A 19,105-nucleotide genomic window follows, 5' to 3' on the forward strand; every position below is an offset into this window, starting at 1 on the left:
CAAATTACCTCTCTGAGCCTCTGGAGCATAGGCTGCTAAATCACAACAGTATTATCCATTCAAAGCATTTGTCATGAACAATAAATGACATAGTCTGGGAACAGTAAATTACCATTACCATGCAAATAATTTTTTTTTATGGAGAGATACCAGGGCTCCTGTGAGAGTGAATCATAAGAGGAACAAAACACAGTTATGTGGTAGAATATTTTACCCAAGTTAGAAAAGTGGTATTTTCCTGTAGCAGAAGATGACATGGCAGAAGGGGAGACCAGAGGTGACTGGTTGCCAGTATCCTGCAGCCCTCCGGTGGAATGAGAACGCAGCCACTCTTTGCCTTCTTCTTGGTTGGCCTGCCGAGATGATGGGGTATATCTGCAAAACAGCACAGCTAAGATACTTCAGCACATCTACAAGGGCAAGGCAATACCAGGACAGGAAAACAATTGAGAGGAGCTTACTATTCAGACTGAACAACAATCTCAAACAGATTGGATCTAATTAGAATTGCTCAATTCTTCCAGATGATTTGACACCATCTGTTTTGAATCCCACAGGAAAAAAAATAAAGGCATTTGAGAAGAAAATTATGCTTCTGTGAGATATGAAGTTGAAAATCAATGAGCAGACAGCCAAGTTAACTGAGGAGAACCCAAAAGCGCAGTGCTTAGAAGGATGTGAGAGGGTGAAGACACAGACTAAAAATGGTGGACAGTGGTAGGCAGAAGCAAGGGAAGGGAAGTGATGGTCACAGAAAGGCATGAAATGGGACACAAACTAATGCCCATTTTTTTTTAAAAAAAGGAGTAGTAGTTATTTGGTTAAAATGCCACTTGATATCATGTCTGGATTAAAAAGGAAGGAAAGAAATGTGCTCACTTTATTGGAAAATAAATTTCTAGAACATAATATTGAAATACGATATTGACAGGCATTTGCTATTGCTAACAAATTTGAGAGAAAAAACATAATGGGGAAGACCTAGTTTGGCCAGTACTCACTGTTTCACCAGAGTAATTAAATTCTTAGCACCAAAGAGCAATTGATTTATCCTGCTCATAGTTCTACACCTCCACTACTAGTTTATTCTATGTCTCCTCCTCAGGAAACTGTATGCAGTAAAATATGGCAATGAATTAAAATTTAACTTTAATTTTTATTATGAACTGAATAATTATTTTGAGATTCTTAAATTGTATTGAATTAATTCAGATTTAAACGTATCTGAACCTGGGAAAAATTGAAATTAAGACTTTTGAGGTTTTATCCAAAAATCGATACCTTCATTGTAGTACTTGTTCTGTGATGATGAAAATACATTTTCTTTGATTCAAATTACAGCATCCTTCAACCTTTCATCATTACTGGCCACATGTGCAGACTAGATGGGTTTTGAGGTTTTGCAAGCATATGCCTCCAAGATGTAGAAGTTAGGAAAGTCATTTTATAAATATTTGGAGGAGTTAAGTTCTTCATTCTATAAAAGTTGCTGCCCACCAAAACCAAGACTTGGGACAAGTGCTTTGAGAACTCTTATTACTTCAAAATAGTGGTAATTATACTGAAATTACTTTGAGGCACCATCTCAATCTCTACTAGTATCTCTTCCTAAGGGCCATCTCACCCACTCTCTGGACCAGAGAAAAGATTGACATTACAAGTGATTTCACCCTCAATGTCAGGTGCTACATTGCAAACAAAGAAATAGAGAGGAAGAGAGACAACACACAAAGTTAACATAACAACAGAAAAAGGAAGCAATTGTGCTGAGATAAATATATACCTTAGTCCCTTTTTGGGTAGTGTATTTCTGTCAAGCTGCATGCTGTTAAAACAAAGAAAACCCCTAAGGACATAATGTAAACAAAACTTCCAAATTATACAACCAACAAAAAATGATTCTACAAACTACACAAAATAACTGGTAACACATATATATCAAAGTTTAACTCACTGAAAAAGGCCAACAGAGGGTGACAAAATGTCTACTGCTCCCAATGTTCCTTTCCAACCCCATACCATCAATGGTAATATAGTGACAGTATTATTAGTAGATTAAATCATATGTTAGCATAATTGCCCTCTCGATTGTATTTACCTAACACTGTGGTATCTTTCCCTTTCCTTTGCAACTAACTAGACTTTTGCTATGACCTCTCCTGCAGGGGAACCGTAGAGGTGGCAATGAGATAGATGTGCCTGAAGTTAAAGTGACAAGTTCCAGTGGTCAGAAAGGATGAAAAGCACCACTTAAAATCATCTTTTGTCTTTATATTATTTTTAATAAAAGCAGAGGTATTAAGTATTTCCCATTTACATATAAGAGAAAAAGACTAATAATGAGAATTTCCTTAAAACAATGTTTCTGATATTATGTATTTAAATATTTTAATGAAATTAAGCATTACTATTTTTTAGAAATCATCAATTGAGTATTTAAAGAACTATAAAATTTATCATCTCTTTTTAAAAGTATTTTCAACGGGTCATAGGAGGGGATGAAAAGATGTGCCTAGATTAAATGAGAAATGGCCTGTGAAAACAGAGGAAAAGAGGGTGTCAACAACAAAGTGGGACAAGTCTAAGGATTCTGCTATTATCTCTGGCATGTGGACAGCAGAGAGAAAAATTAATTGAATTTGCAGAATTATAGCTCTTTCTTTTAAATCTTCAAATGATCAAAATTAAATACATAGGATATGCATAATGGGGATGACAAAACATGAATGAAAAGACATTTATTTAATCACTCAAAATCAAAGCTAAAATGTTTTCTTCAATGTATACTCCATTAGCATTGTCACAGATAGCATCTGAAGGCTTCACACAACTTTAACATTATTTATTGGGAGTGTCCACTTATGGTAATTACTACACTATGCAGAGGACTGTTCCAGGATATATCTTGACTATAGACATTTTCTTAGTAGTATGAATAAAAAAACAAAAAGAATCATATTGAACAAATATGAGAAATCTCCAAATATGAACTACATTATGCTGAAGTATTTATGTGGTCATAAGCCATTTTAAAGATCATCTGTTTCATGTGTGCAAATTAAAGTTTAATGCTGCAGGGAAGATTTAAAAATAGATATTCTTTGACAATGTGAAACAGTTGTATAAAAATTATGTGTATATATCACAAGGCAATTTAATAAAAAAATTTAAATTTATCAAAGTAATTTAAAGCTTTAGGTAGAACTCTCCATTCAAATCTGGATGTTACGGATTTTATTATGTAGACTTTCTGTAAACCCTCAGTGGTTGCCAACTCATATGCCAGGGAAGGTCAGGTAAGGAGTTGCAATGAGTAAAGTAGGGGTTCCATCAAGGTAGTTTGCCTAAAGTCCATGGTTGTGCAGAAAGACTAGAGCATGGTTGTCAGATTTGACATTCAATAATGAGCCAGAAATTTGCATATTTGGTTACTATTTTAAATTATTTAGAGTTTGATTAGATCTGAAAAAATACAAAAAACAAATGGGACTATTATGGCACAAAGGCTACCAGTGATCTAGAATTGCTACAGAGGGAAAGTTATAAAAAAGAAATGTGTTTTATTATTCATTCATTTATTATTTATTTATTTCACCAATTTTAAGGAAAAAGAATTTAAACTAAAATTAAAATCTGTATGAAAACCCACTGACTTAATATAAATATAGGATATGAAAATCAAACTATTGTCATAAACTTACAGATTTCTCTACTGTATATCTATAATTAATTTCCTTTAAATATTTACACTTTAACACATTTTCTGTCAGATATGGCTCTATTATTTCCTCAGCATTCTCTACATGCTGCTGTCCAATTAAGTCAGAACCACGAACTGCATCCAATTTCCTCTCCAAAGATCAAAAACTTCCTTACATGCATTTTAAAGGGTTAAACTGCGATTGCTTGCAGTTTCATTCCTAAGAAAATGCAGAATGTTTTATATTAAAAAATTATTTCCATCCATTAATTTGCTGGGACTAATTAATATCTCTTATATACTATACCTATGAAGGTATTAACATTTATTTTATGTGGCTTAATGTCCGTGAATGCATTTTTAAGACTCAAAGATAAAGCATTCATTTATTAAAAATTGGTTCACAGTGTATTTTGGAAAAAAGTCTTTATTTGGTTTGCTTAATATTATGGAATTCCCATTTGTAAAACTGGCCTATTTCCAAGATTAATCAACCATTAAAAAAAGATTTGCTTAAAATGAATAAGTAACTACATATTTGTATATTTCTATAGTGAAACTTCATATTGAACTCAGCTAAAATATAGATCATACTAAAATGTCAAAACTGTCTTTCACTTATAGCTATAAAACTCATCAATCTTAAGATGTGATTTTTGACTTGAGGGTTACTGGGTTACAATTAATTACCTGACTATATTTTTTTTGTGTTTAACATCTGAATGCTGAGGAAGGAGGTTGATGGCCAACTTGCTGCAGTTACCTTCATAATTTAAAAATAATCTGTTTTTTGGAGGGTGTTTCTGGATAATAAATAATAACCTATTTGTAGTATGCTTGATCTGGCTGTCAACCTGCTATTTGGATTCCCCACATCTGACTTATAACTTATGATACATTCATTAAAATTGGCTATGAAAATTTATAATTTGACTTAATTTTTAGAAGTTTTATAAATGACCTGTTATGATGCCCATTTACCTTAGAAGTTCTGAAACTAGAATCTGCAATGTTTTTGGAAGCCTAACTTCTTTGATGAAAAAAATCAAACACTGGTTGTATATGCTGTTTACAGTAGCAAAACCAAAGGAAAATGTATCAAAAATTTTCAATGACCAGAGTGTTACCCAAATAGTACATTAACACATGTGGCCAAGACTATTTGTGAAAGCTTTAAGTGTGCCAAGAAACAAGTAGGGGAAAAGTGGCAGTTTTAAGAATTTTTAAAATAAATTTTCCCAGGCGTAAGAGTCGTTATCAATTATTTTAGGATTTTGGGGGTTGGTCAGTAGGATTCTAGAATCATTTTGTTCAACATTGACACCTTCTGGTAAGTGTATTAGTCACAGATGCTGCGTTATATTCTGTATTTTAAGTTAGAATTTATTAAACCAATGGAAATACTTGGACGATGATTAATTTTTAAGAGCCTTATTTACAAATGGCACTGTATATAATTTTCTTTAAGAATTCAGGGCTGACAACTGACTTTTTTCCCCTCCAATTCCTAGGATTCCCCAGTGATCAGTTTGCTTTTTTTTTTTCATGTAGAAGCACAAATAAAACCAATTTAACATATTGCTCAGAGCATGATTATAGAATTCATTTAAATTTGGTCTTTAAAAATGTTTAAATTATCATAGGAGCTTATGTTATCATGGAGCTCAAGCCAAATCATTAAAATGTCTTGAGAAGACATCACTCAATATATAACTATATGCTTTAAATGTTCACATTGCCTGCTGGCTATAAATGTACGCATTCATCTTGAGAAACTTAATTATCTAGCCACCCTACCCTTAATGGTGTTATTTCTCTGCAAATTTGGTATAAAAGAAAAGGCTAAGTCTCATCAATATTATGTCTTTCAATCTTGTATTGCTTTGCACAAACGTCACTCACATGGGGAGTTAGGCACGGTGCAGGGAGAAAGGGGTGAGACTTCAGCAATGCTTTCAGGAAAGCTCACCTTTCTGAGAGAGTAGATCTCACACTACCCGTTCTCATGAGCAGGCTCTGAACCTCGTGAGTGCCTGTGGTCAGTCCAGACAGGGAGCCATGATGGCTGAGGGGCAGGTCAATGGACTCAGAGCTCGTATGGAGGCTAGTCATGGACTGGTAACTCGGAGTGTCCTTGCTGCCTGCAGAGGAACTGCTCATATTGGCAGCCCACACAAGACCACCTGATGTGAAAGAGTGAACCGATGCTGGACTGGAGGCCAAGGAGTGACTTAAGCTTATAACATCTGTAGTTAAGTCTGAGGGTTTATTGAAGAGTGGGCTGCTGCTGCCACTTAGCCCTCCAACACTGCCCATGCTGCCCGTACCAGACGACGGTGATTCCAGACTGCCTTGTCGCGCTAATGTGGTACTAGGGCTGGGCATTACTGAGGAGGATTTCACACCCTCCGTATTAGGTGCAGAGGCAGATTTGCCACCTGCCTTGGCACCAAACAACCTAAAAGAAAAACAAATAACAACTTCAGTTGTTCCAAGAAACTAATATCCACATTTAATATTTAGGGTTACAGTGCACAAGAGCCAAGTGTGCTGTGGTGCACTGAGCTACCAAGCACATCTTGTCTCTATGTTAAAGAACTTTATAGGCTTGGTTGTTTTATTAATTGAGTGCTCAAAATCTCTCATATCCTCATGGTGAGGGTTAAGTCAGCTCTGGGCTGCTACCTGGGGCAAGGAGGAAGCAGGCAAAACAAAGACCAAGCATGAAAGTTCTGGGCTTTCACAATTTAAGCGATCATAAGAATCTTTCATGCAAGTATTCTGATCATTCTTGAGGTTACCTATTTACAGAACCATTATAATGAAACAACTTCTACGCATTCGATATAGAACACTTAAATGAATTTTTTTTCTTTTTTCTTTTTGACAGTTTATTCAGTATCTAAAAGGAATGCTTAAGGCAAAGTCTAGGAAGTTGCATTGAATATCTGGTGGCCTGGGTGCCTGTCAGGGAGTAGTTGGTCAGAAACGATATTGGACATTGTTGGCAACGTGTGAGTTTGTCCACATTTTCCCCTGGAAAGGCCAAAGGGTTTCGTATCAGTTGCCAGGGCTCTTCAAATGCATATTTATAATAGACATGAAACACAGTTGGTGCTAAGTTAAATATTGGAGTTTAGTTTAGAAAACATTTTAGTTTTGTAAATGAAGCAGATGATATAATCAGATTTATGTAAATATGGAAATAAAGTGATATGAAGTAATGGCATAATGATTACAGATTAAGTTGCAATGAAATCCATATTTTCTACAGTGAAATATTTTATGACGAATATGAGAAATTGTTTCATAGGTAATGGACCACAGGAGGGCACTATTTGCTTTTCCTTAAGCAATGCAAATATTTACTCTTGCTATAAGCTGTAATTTATTCTTTCCAATGAGGATCAACCTTTCAAAATGCCAGTTCTTCAGGATTAATATTTATATTGAGAATTGAACTTTCTAGAATTTAAAAAAATCAAATTTGCTAAATGTTTCAAGACCAATTATTTCCAAAATATCAAAGGCCTTGGTTTAGTTAGCAGAATAAAAGCAACATTAAAAATATTGAGGTAATGAACTGTAAGTCATGCTCTATAATTTCTCAGATGAGAAAACAGACCCAGGTAGGTATAACTTATTTGTTTCAAGTTTTTAACTATATTTATTTTCCTGCTACTTAGGTTATTTAGAAACAGTTATATTTCTGAGAACTTCACCTATTTGATACCAAATATCATACTGTTGCAGAAACCAATCATTTGCTTACCAGAGTCCTGACAAAGAAAGCTGATGAAGAACTAGAAAATAGCCTGTCATCCTATATCAAAATTCTGAATGTTTTCAAACCTTGCCAATCATATCATACCTTAATTTTCTTTAGTATGTCAAGATATGGTACTGTATGAATTTGCCCTATGTAATCTGTTATAAGAACACAGCACCATCTACATTATGACCATCGACTCATTAAGAACCAGCCATATCACAAAACATTGTAAGTCAGTGCTGATAGTCATAAAGACTGACTGCTTTGATTGATGAAAATCTACTGAAATTTTACAAGCTATTACTTTGTTTTAATCACTATCCCTGAGTATTGCCATCTGATTTCAATTCTCTTACATATGCTGTTTGTATAGCCAATACCACAATGATAATGCAATTGCAAAGTTTGACCATTTCTCAAAAGGAGCACTGCTTTTTTGCTACCTATGTATATGATCAGATTCTTAGAACTCTTTGCATTTTTATATATATACACACACACATATATAAATGTTTGTATATAGTATATGTATATGACATGTACATCCTATATTTTTTATGCATCATTTTGTATATCCTTACCTTCGAAATGTAGGTGAAGCAATATCTGGATACTTGGATCCTGGCTGTCTGAGCCCTTGAGTGCCACAGGCACTGGCAGAGGTGGGGCTGGATTTAGGGGAACCTGACAAAGAAACACTCTCTGAATCTGAGACTGCTACTTTTTCTTTCTCCTTGTCTGTTTGGTTGACAGTGACAGGGCTTGAGCGCCCCGACCCAATCTTAGTTGGTTCTCTTAGTTTTGAGGTGGTGGCACCAGCTGACTTGCTGCTGACATTGGAGTCAATACTGCTGGTACTAGACCTGTGGCCACCTCGTCCAGGAATACCACTGGTGCTGGACTTTGAAGGGCGAGGCAAGCTGCGGTACTGTAGGGTGGTCTTGGAGCTCACATGCAGCACAACGTCATCTTGATTCTGTGAACCATCCAAACTGGTTTTCCTCCCTGCATTTGACTTCCCACCAATGGCGGCAGATTTGGGGATTTTGCCCAGTGTTGCTGAGCCGCTTGTTATAGTTGCTCCGCTGCTAGTGATCATAGTAGAAGACCCTACTCCACTTGGTTTCTTAAATCCAAATGAGCTGGTGGCAGTGGATCTTCCAATGCCTGAGGGGGGCTTTTTCCCCTCATCTCCACTGCTTTTCCCTGCATCTGAAGGAGACCTTTGTAGGGAGGATCCTTTCAGGGGAGTTTTCCCTTTCTCAGAAGCTTTGGCATCATCAGTTTTCCCTAATTAATGAGAAATACACAAATATGGGTCTGCACATTTTGGTGTCATGCCTCTTCCTAAAGTAATGTATAAAATGAGAATGTTTCTTTATATTACTTCAGCTCCTAAATGTGAACTGCTTTAGATCTTGGCGTGCAATCTAACGTATTGGGAGGACTGAGTGTGTAAGCACAAAAAAAATTTTAGCTGTCAGAGGAAATTTGATCAGAGATGGAGGAGATAAAATGAAAACAAGTACTTATGCTATCTGTTAATATCTCATGTCTTGCAATTCTCATGCTTTAAAAGGATCACACTTTACCCGATCAAGCAAAATATTAGAGAAAGAAAATATAATACATCGAAATGATTATATTTGGATGACTTGTAACATCCATACTTCAGGTGACACTGTTTAATAAAAGTTTAATAAAAGTTAAATAACTGCTTAAAAAAAGTTAAGGGGAACGGAGAGTTAAAAAAAAAAAGAAGGAAAAGGTGTGTTCTTTCAGAATTCTTTTACTCTTTTAAAAAATCTAATCCCAAACAGGATCTTAAATATCCAGCATCCTAACTCATTAAATTAGTGTGACTGCTTATGTCCCTCAGAGTTTGTGATGAAGCTCAGTGGCATAACTAACATAAATATTATAAATTTTCCTAATGAAGTTAGAACAGATGGAGGTGCACTGTTGATTCAGTAACCTTATTTTATTTCTCCATGACCATAAATGATCACAAAACACTAAGACACTCCAGATCCCCAAACTGTGAGGGAGGTCTCTAAAGCATGCCTAGATGGTCATATTCATGTCATATTCATGAAAAAAGTGTGTGAAATTTAGTTAAAATGTTACTTAAGTATATGGAGAAGAATCTGATTTTAAAAGAGAGCTATTTTTAAAGAAAATAAAACTGAATTAAAACAATAAATTAAAGCACTTTTTGGAACAGCTGCCAAGTGCCAGGCCTACCAGGAGTCTTGAGTGCACTTGTCCCAGCTTTCTGTCTGGCTGGAGTCCCTCCCTGGGTGGATGTGCCTCTCCTCCAGGAACCCGTTTGAGAAACAGACAGGGAAGCTTTCTGGCTGGTCTTCTCAGGGTCCTCAGGAAGTCCCGAGGAGCTACTCTTCCACTTGCTACCTCCATCGCCATGACTGTCAAAATCCTCTTCTATTTTTTTCAGCTCTTCGGGACTGTCCCAGGTCTCATCTGCTGCGGAACGTTTCTCCGAATCCGTCTTCAGCTATGAGGAAAAATATTTCAGAAAAACTCTATGCAGAAAAATCTATAAAGTGAATTAGGCACTGGAATGCTTTCCCAGATAACTGGTTTAAAAAAAAACGGATTCTTGAGACGATTCTATTTTTATCTATGTCTTCATTTAGGTTTCATTAATTTTAGCCACATAATTCTCACTTGCACAGATTAGAGAATGTCAGGATAAATATGTGCAGAAAAACCTAATTAAACACTCCAGAATGGAAGGAATTTTCTGTGTCAAATGTAACAAGGAAAGGTAAGACAAGATAAAACTTAATCATTTAATGTCCATTCTTGACTTGCCATTAGTACATGAGAACTCATAATTCATTTCAGGGATCAAAATAAAATTAATCAAGCACTATCCAAAGGTTGGCTGTTTGGAACAAATATATCAATATTAATAGGAAACACGTGACAACATAGCTCTTTCTAGGTTAAATGATAAAAATAGGAAATACATATATGTAAGCTGCTTTCTATGATCAAAATTAGGCTGAGGTGCACATTGTTGCAAATCCTAAGGCTGTAGCTCTAGCAAAGACTAAGATAAAGACACTTTGGGGACCAGGGAAGCAAAATGAATCCTTCTTAGCTCTGGCTTAATCAGTTAATGCAATTATTTCAGGGTAGGAGGCTGTGCTACGACTTAATCTAATACAAAATAATTTGGGGGAAGAAAGTGGCAGAAGCAGTGTTAAAAGAAAGTAGGTGACTCCTACCTGAGTGTTCTTTCTGGAAGGGACAGTGATGTTGGAATAAGAGCTGACTGAAGACGTGGTGTTCAGGTCATCAGTGCTGATGTTATCGAGGGTGTCACTCAGGCCACTGCTCACAGAACTGCTATCATCCCAGCTAAAAGCAAGACATACAATAGTAATGAGTTCAACCCAGGACACACAGGGCAAGTCATTACATTTTCATAATACGTTGATCAGGTATTAGGAAGGCAATCTTTTTTTTTTTAATCTTATGATGAAATGATGAAATATTACTTATTTCCCACTTTGGGAAAAATCATGGAAATTGAGTACCTACCTGTGAAAAACCTTATCTGAAATTTAGAAAGAACCAGTGTCTACAGTAGATCCAAGTTCCAGGGGAACTTGTGGAATTAATGAAAACACTGATGCAAGTATTGCACAATATCAGGAAAGAATAATATTCAACTGGTTTTTTTTTTTCTCCCTAAAAAAACCCCCAGAAATTATAAAGCATGGTTCATTCAACCTTTGTTGTAAAAATGTTAAAAAAAAGAAACCTGTGTTATAGTCATAAACCAGAAGGTCATTTTTCATTCTTTTTTCCTACCCTAGTATCTCCTTCTAATCATTCACCAACCCTTAAATATTGAGATTCATTCAATCATATCGTCATCAGTCAGAATTCTGAATAATATACAATATTCTCCTTTCTAACTTTCCTGCTTTTAGTCTTTTCTAGTACAACCTCACCTGCTAAATCTGGGACAGTGATTAAAAATTCACATCTGGCCATGACACTACCCTGCTACTCTCTCAAAATCTCTCCTTTCCCAAGCCCTAGATTCTAAAACAAAATATATTTGCTTCACAGGGTGCATGGCAAAATCCACTTTTGGTATAAGAGAAATATCTAGAATTCTGAACCTATTTTTTTTCATCTAACCAAGAATTATCTGGACTATATTAATACTCCTGTGCAGGCTAACAGACTCCTTCACTTAATCAATGTGTTACATGGTACAGAAATAATGTAGGATGAGCAGAGTCACATGAAGGAGAGTGGGAACTCTGCTCTGCCAGGGGGTGAAACAGAGTCCCTTTGTTTACTGACTGGCTCTCAATGAATTATGAAATATTATCACTTATCTGTGCTTTGTTAAATGAATCTTTGCATATTAGATTCAGAAATAATATATAGGGAAAAGATAGTCTCATGAAACAGACAGGTTGCTTTAGATATCCTGTAAATAATCCAACAGTGAAGAGTGTACTCATAAGGAAAACATGAACAAAACTCCAAAGGAGTGATGAATGTATTTTTGAGCTACATGATAAGTTAAAAATAATAGTGATGTATTCAGATCACACATGATACTGCCCAAAAAATTGAATTTATAGAACTATCACTAATGATGATCCTTCCTTGCGTATGTATTTTGCTTGAGATTTTATAACACCTCATGATTGCTAAATACTTATAAATAAATGAGATTATTATCAATAACAATTATTTTTCAATGTCAGCAAATTATGTATTTTCTGTCATTTTAGCAAATATCTGTCATCTGTGGAATCCCTTCTGTATATTTTATTTTGATAGTTTCTTACATCTGGAGCCATAAGATCCCAAAGTAGAATATAAAGGAATTCACACTTCCAGACTCCTGACAGATAGCAGCATAGGTTCTATCTACCATTTATGCCCACAGAATCACAAAGGAGAAAAACCATCTTTAGAGAACAAGGTAGCAGAATTGTTTGAGTCTTTTCCATCAGCTAGAAGAGTCATTTAGTTCTTCCCTATTAGCACTGGAAGATATCTGGCCTCTTATTCTAAGAGTCAGAGGTACCCACTGGTATCGGAGTCAAGGTGTATGGTTTTCTAAGAGCCCAGTTCTCCAATCAGCCCCCAAATCCAAAGAGCCTTCTAACATGATGTAATTCCAAAGCAAATTCTGTATTTTGCAATTAAGAACCTCAATCAATACATTCATAATTCATAAAACATCATTCATTTCTTTATTATATTTAATTTTTAATGTTTTTATATATTAAGTAATTCACATAATACCTTCTCACAGGAATATGTGCATATCAATTATAAAAACATAAATATGCACTTGGATAACCACTAGTATAAAATAAAACTCAGGCTCATTAACAAGAAAGATATCAAGTTAATGAGAAGATAAGCCACAGACTGGAAGAAATATTTATAAAATACATATTTAATGAAGTACTTTTGCTACTCAAAAGACATAAAGAGTCTCAAAAACTCAACAATACAAACAAGTCAATTAAAATGGGCCAAAACTTAACAGACACCTCAGTTAAAATGATACACAGATGTGTATGAGCATATGAGCATATGAAAAGATACTAAAGACTGTGTCATTAGGAATTGCAAATTGAAACAATAGTTACCTATTCACCTACGATGGCTAAAATACAGAAAATGATGGCCAAATGCTGATGAGGATGTGAAATACTAAAACCCTTATTCATTGTTAGCAGGAAGAAAAAAGACATTTTGATAGTTTCTTATAAAAATAAACCTATTACACTGTATGATCCAGAAACTGCACTCTTTGGTATTTCAAATGAGATAAAAATTCACATCCACACAAAACCTGAACAAAGACATTTATAGTAGCTTTATTCACAATTGCCAAAACTTGTAAGCAACCAAGAAGTCCTTCATTAGATAACTGGGCGAAGGAATATTATTCAGCATTCAAAAGAAATCATGTATCCAAATACAAAAAGACACAGAGGAAACTTAAATGCATGTTACTTAGTGAAGTAAGCCAATCTGAAAAGGCTATATACTATATTTCCAAACATAATATTCTGGAAAAGGCAGACTATGTGTATGTGTGTATGTATATATATATATACATATGTATGTATACATATATACATATTCATATATATATATATATATATATATATATATATATATGAATGAAGGAAGCAGGGGCTTTCAGGGGTTGGGAGAGAAGGATAAAGAGGTGATACATGAAATATTTGTAAGGTAACAAGACTATTCCTGTGTTATACCAAAATGGCTGATACATATCCATACATGTTTTCCCAAACTCATAGGACATACAGTATCCAGAGCAAATACTAGTGTAAACTTCCGAATTGGGGAAATAAGGATGTGTTCATGAAGGTTCATTAGTTATAACAAACATATCACTCTGGTGGAAGATGTTGTTATTTGGAAAGGCCCTGATGCACGGGGGTAAGGGGTACATAGAAAGTCTCTTAACTGACTGCTCAAACTTAATAAAAGATTGAGACTAAGGAAGGAAGGAAGGGAGGGAGGGTGGGAGGGACAAGTCTTTGTCCAAACAGGGCTTGCCATGTGGCCTCAGTCTGCTTTTTTAGCTTAGATTTTACTTCCTCTGTCTTGTGTTCTGCACTAGGACTTGGGACTGTGTGTGTTTTCAATCACTTCTGCTTTGAGGATCTGTCCCCGCCGGCTCTCTGACCAAGCCGCACTTGGCTGCATGCCTCAGTTCAGGGGCTTGTCTTCTAGGAAGATGCTTACTCTCTGTTCTCAGGAAGACTTAAGTACATCTTCTATACTGTCATGACACACTCTTGGACTGGATTTAGCACTGTTTTATAAAAAAAGGTGGACCATTAACCAATATGTATCCTGAGCTCAGAATTATGAGGTTTTTTTCTTTGACTCACTACTGGTAAGGGAAATGCATAACATTTCAGTGTTGAATAAAAGTCTTGAATTTTGTTGAGATTAAGCGAAAGACAGTTACTGAGGTAATCTCTCATACTTAACATGAGTTTTTAAGAAATATCTACCATCCTATGTTCTATATTCAAAGAGTGAAATTAAACAGAAATGTAAAATTTTTAGTGAGCATTTTAGTGACATTTTCTCTGATAGAAAAGCTAGACATCAAAATTTCAATAGCTTTTTACTGATATAAATCCTGTATCAATTAATATAAAGTTAAATGCTACAACTACTACTGTAATCATAGCATGTACTTTTGTATTTGCTTAAAAACCATTTAATGTCTCAAATGAACACAATGTACCTTTGTGGTTAAAATTACATACATGAATGATTCCAAAATGAGTCAAAAATTTTCACTCAATAGAAAACTGAAACATAATTATCTAACAAACATATAAAATAACAAATTTCAAATTTAGTTTGTTGTAATTGAATAAAACCAATGGATTCATGGGGTTAAGGTCTTGTATTTGACCTTTTTAGAGTTACACAACTAATATGCTTACTGCATTACACAGTTCTGACTTTCCCATCTCAGTGTTTTGTGGAATGTAAATGAATCATTTCCATGAACCACTTTATACTATCTTACATTCTTCTAGCTCCTCAAACTGCTTTCCCTCTAAGATCTCAAACTCCAAAATCTCACTTTTTGGCAATACTCTTCTGTTTTCTAGCACTCTAAAACTACTGTGTTCTACTTTTTGTGTCCAGTTTTATTTTTTCTTTTAACTCCACTCATCCCTTACTAAATGATGTGGGATTCAAAGATGTTGAAACCAAAAGATAGCCTGAGTGAAGGCTTAATCAGTACACTATTAATAGTTCTCCTTCCTCCTTAATAGACTTTTATATCAATCTTAATCCTGTGTTAATTCAAATGTATGTTTTATTCATTCATATTGTCTTAGTCATTTTCTGTTTCTGTGACAAAATTCCTGAGGCTGGGTATTTTACAAAGAAAAAGGGTTGTGACTTGGGAGGCTGAGGCAGGAGGATCACGAATTCAAAGCCAGCCTCAGCAATGATGAGATGCTAATCAACTCAGTGGGACCCTGTCTCTAAATAAAATACAAAATAGGGCTGGAGATGGGGCTCAGTGGTTGAGTGTCCATGAGTAGTTCAATCCCAAGTACAAAAAAAAAAAAAAAAAGAAAGAAAGAAAAAGGGTTTATTTAGCTCATAGTTCTGGGGATTCAAGAACAAGGTACTGGCATTGGTCTAGCACTGGTGAGGGATTCTGGCCACACCACAACATGGCAGATGATATTACTGGGTGGGTGAGTGCAGAGGAAGAGATCACAGGGCAACCAAGAAAGCCAGAGAGATTCAGGGGCCAGGCTTACTCTTTGTATAACAATTTGTTACCATGGGGTTAGGTGGAGTTCCATGAGAACTACATTAATCTCTTTCCCCTGATAGCCCACTCCAGTGACCTAATCATTTTCCACTAGGTCCCACTACCTCTATACCATCACAGTGAAGACTGAATTCAACCCAGAGACTTTGGGAGCTTCAGTCAAATGATACCCAAACCACAGCATACATTTTAGAAGATAGCAAGAAAGTCAATTAATTATAATGAACAAATGCTTATAGATTTAAGTTATTTAACTCCAGATAATTTCTCTGGACTGCTCAGAAATTCTAAATTATATGAAAGTAATTCTCTTCCAAAGGTACAGTTTTAATTTCTCTCCTTCTTCCTCTTGATTCTAAGATTTTCTCACTAAAACTGTCATCAAATTACTTTAAAATATTTCAATAACATCCATGAATTGAATGATTGCTCTCCTTTAAATATATTACATAATCTCCCCAAAACTCTATAATGCAGGCATTATTATTATTACCTTCATTTTAAATCTCAGGATGAAGAGGCTCAGGTCAGTTAAGTCACATGTCAAGATCTCATGATGGTAGAGATGGGATTTGAACCCAGGAATTCTGACACTAAAGCTTGGTTAGCATTATGCTGCCCTGCCTTCTTGAAATATGTCAATGATAAGCATTTATATTTAGGCTCTTAGCTTCACCTGAGTCTTCCTAGTCCTTTACTTATTTCCTTTTCTTTGGGATTTCTTTACATCTGTCAGTATTCTGAACTTATCTTAGTTTTAGTCAGCTTTTTTGCTGTTGTGACTAAAGGATCTGACCAGAACAATTATAGAGGAGGAGAAATTCATTTGAGGGCTCATGGTTTCAGAGGTCTCAATCCACAGACAGCTGACTTTATTCCTCAGGTCTCCAGGTGAGGCAGAACACCATGTAGCAAGAGTGTGGTGAAGGGAAGCAACTTATATTGTGATCAGGAAGCACATAGAGAGACTCTACTTACCAGATGCAAATATATACCCAAAGCCATGCCCTAATTCCCACTTCCTCTAGCTATACCCTACCACTTCAGTTACTACTCAGTTAATCCCTATGGGGGACTAATTAACTGATTGGGTTAAGACTCTCACAACCCAATCATTTCACTTCTGAACCATCTTGTATTGTGCCACACGTGAACTTTTGGGGGATGCCTCACATCCAAATCATAACAATCTTCTTAAAACATTTTAGAAATTCTTCCTTGGAAACTGCCCACCTTCCACAATTTTACCATCGTCTTCATGATTATGATACCCAAATTCACATCTCTAATCCAGAATGCTCTCCTGAATACAAAATCAGCATTCCCTGCCTTATTTGTACCGGTTTTCAAGGATGTGCTGTCAACATCTCAAATGTAGTCTATTTAATTAACATCATTTCTCTTCAAAAATTCTTCTCCCTTTTCATTAATTGGCATTACCTGCCAATCCTTCTGCCTTTAGTACATTACTCTTCTGTTTCTTCTCAGCACCATTATCAAGATCTTAAGTCTTCAATATTATTCAGCTTGGTGGGGAATACACCTCCCTTTTGTTCCACATTCTCATTTCTACACTTGGCCCTCATTCCATAAAACCTATTAGTCAGCAATAAACATAAGTTTCTCTCCTTGAACAGCTCAATGTTTACTGGGGAGGAAAACAGTTTCAAGGAATGATTATAACATGAATTGGTGTTATAATGGAAGTGAGAGTAAATATTGGCAAGACAGAACCAATATTATTTCTTTGAAGAGTTGACAAATTTCTTCCTGATAGAAATATTACAGTAATGACCAGAAGACCAACTACTATGCTAATTAGTAGCATTGCCACCTGTTATAATCATTCATTTTCTTGTGCATTTTCTATCTTCTTGATTATAGTACAAATTACTCAAAATAAGGAACTGTGCTTTATCTCTATAGCCCTAGCATATATCATAGTGTCTGTTATTGAACAGATGACTAAGATTTATTTGTTAAATAAATAAAGCAGTTTTGCTTTTGAAAACACTGATTCTATTAAGTGATCTTAAATTTGATTAAATCCAATAATAAACACAGTATTGAGGAAAAAAATTGTTTGAGTTTGGCTTTATTTTTTTGGTAAGTAAACTTGAAGGAATAAATTTTGATTGATGACAGCATTATTTTCCCAATCTTCAAGTTTTATGACCTTGACTTTGGTTTCTTCTTTGGTTTTATAAACATCGGATTTCTCCCTAGTTGGGATGCAATTAATCCTGCTTGTTATGGCATAGTTAATTAAGTTGAAAAAATCTTCAGAGAGAACATTTTTTAATGAAAAAATTATTAACATAATTAGCTTTAAGTTCTCAAATCTCATCAAAATATTTTCCCATCCTTTCATTTTTAATTGCATTAAGATAGGATAAGAATTCTGGACTACATTCTTTATAAAAGGGCAGCTCTTCATCCCTGCCAACTCTTCATCTCTGCCAAGTCCGAAATGAATATTTGACTAAATTTTCCCTTAACAATTCATGACCCCTCCATAAATTTAATTCTGTGGATCTTATCCACATACCTTACATTAAGGCATTGTATTGTTTCCTGTTTTGAAATACTCTGAATCAAGCTATTAAGAATATTCACACACCAGTCTTTACATGGACATATTTCTTGGGTAAATACCTAAAAGTGCAGGTGGTGGGTGAATGGAAGAATATGTAAACTCTTTTCCAAAGTGTTCATATAACTTTACATTCTTTTAAAAAATATTTTTCTTAGTTGTAGTTGGACACAATACCTTTATTTTATTCATTTATTTCTATGTGGTGCTGAGGATCGAACCTAGTGCCCCACATGTGCTAGGCAAGGGCTCCATCGCTGAGCCACAACCCCAGCCCCTAACTTCACATTCTTAACCTAAGACAATTTTAGTAGTTCCATAGCCTTGTTAATTCTTGGTACTGTCAGTTTTTGTAATATTAGCCAATCTACTTGTATATCATCATGATGTTAATTTGCATTTCCCTGATGACCAAGGATGCTGAACAATGGTTTATGTGTTTATAACTTTCTGGTGACATGTATGTTCAAATTTTTTATTGGGTTATCTTATTGTTGAGTCATAATATTTTTCTGCATATTTTGTATACAGATTCTTTTCAGATACATCTAATGCAGATATTTTCTCTCAGTCTGGCTGAAAAATGAAATTTATAATTTTGATAAAGTGGAAGAATTGTTAATAGTTCACAATGTAGTTTTTCCTACAAAGAAATCACTGTCTTGCCTAAGGTTG

The 19,105-nt window shown here is 35.2% G+C and overlaps 1 protein-coding gene across 8 annotated transcripts in view; it reads right to left on the reverse strand.

The window, feature by feature from the left end:
- Nav3 (neuron navigator 3) overlaps window positions 1-19,105 on the reverse strand; it is an 802,778-nt gene that overhangs the window by 83,004 nt on the left and 700,669 nt on the right. For 5 of the 8 annotated variants that reach the window (XM_046465096.2, XM_058585776.1, XM_046465095.2 and 2 more), the window contains 6 exons: window positions 10,727-10,859; window positions 9,717-9,987; window positions 8,054-8,762; window positions 5,670-6,158; window positions 1,784-1,825; window positions 215-375 (listed from right to left, as the gene is read on the reverse strand). In XM_046465096.2, coding sequence (XP_046321052.1) covers window positions 215-375; window positions 1,784-1,825; window positions 5,670-6,158; window positions 8,054-8,762; window positions 9,717-9,987; window positions 10,727-10,859 — 1,805 coding nt within the window. The remainder of the gene's footprint in view (window positions 1-214; window positions 376-1,783; window positions 1,826-5,669; window positions 6,159-8,053; window positions 8,763-9,716; window positions 9,988-10,726; window positions 10,860-19,105) is intronic. The other 3 variants (XM_046465097.2, XM_046465094.2, XM_046465098.2) reach the window with 3 other exon arrangements.

This window comes from Marmota monax, unplaced genomic scaffold (genome assembly GCF_021218885.2).
Source record: "Marmota monax isolate L192 unplaced genomic scaffold, Marmota_monax_Labrador192_F-V1.1 WCK01_AAM20220418_F8-fsc00146, whole genome shotgun sequence".
In the NCBI taxonomy this organism is placed as follows: domain Eukaryota; kingdom Metazoa; phylum Chordata; class Mammalia; order Rodentia; family Sciuridae; genus Marmota; species Marmota monax.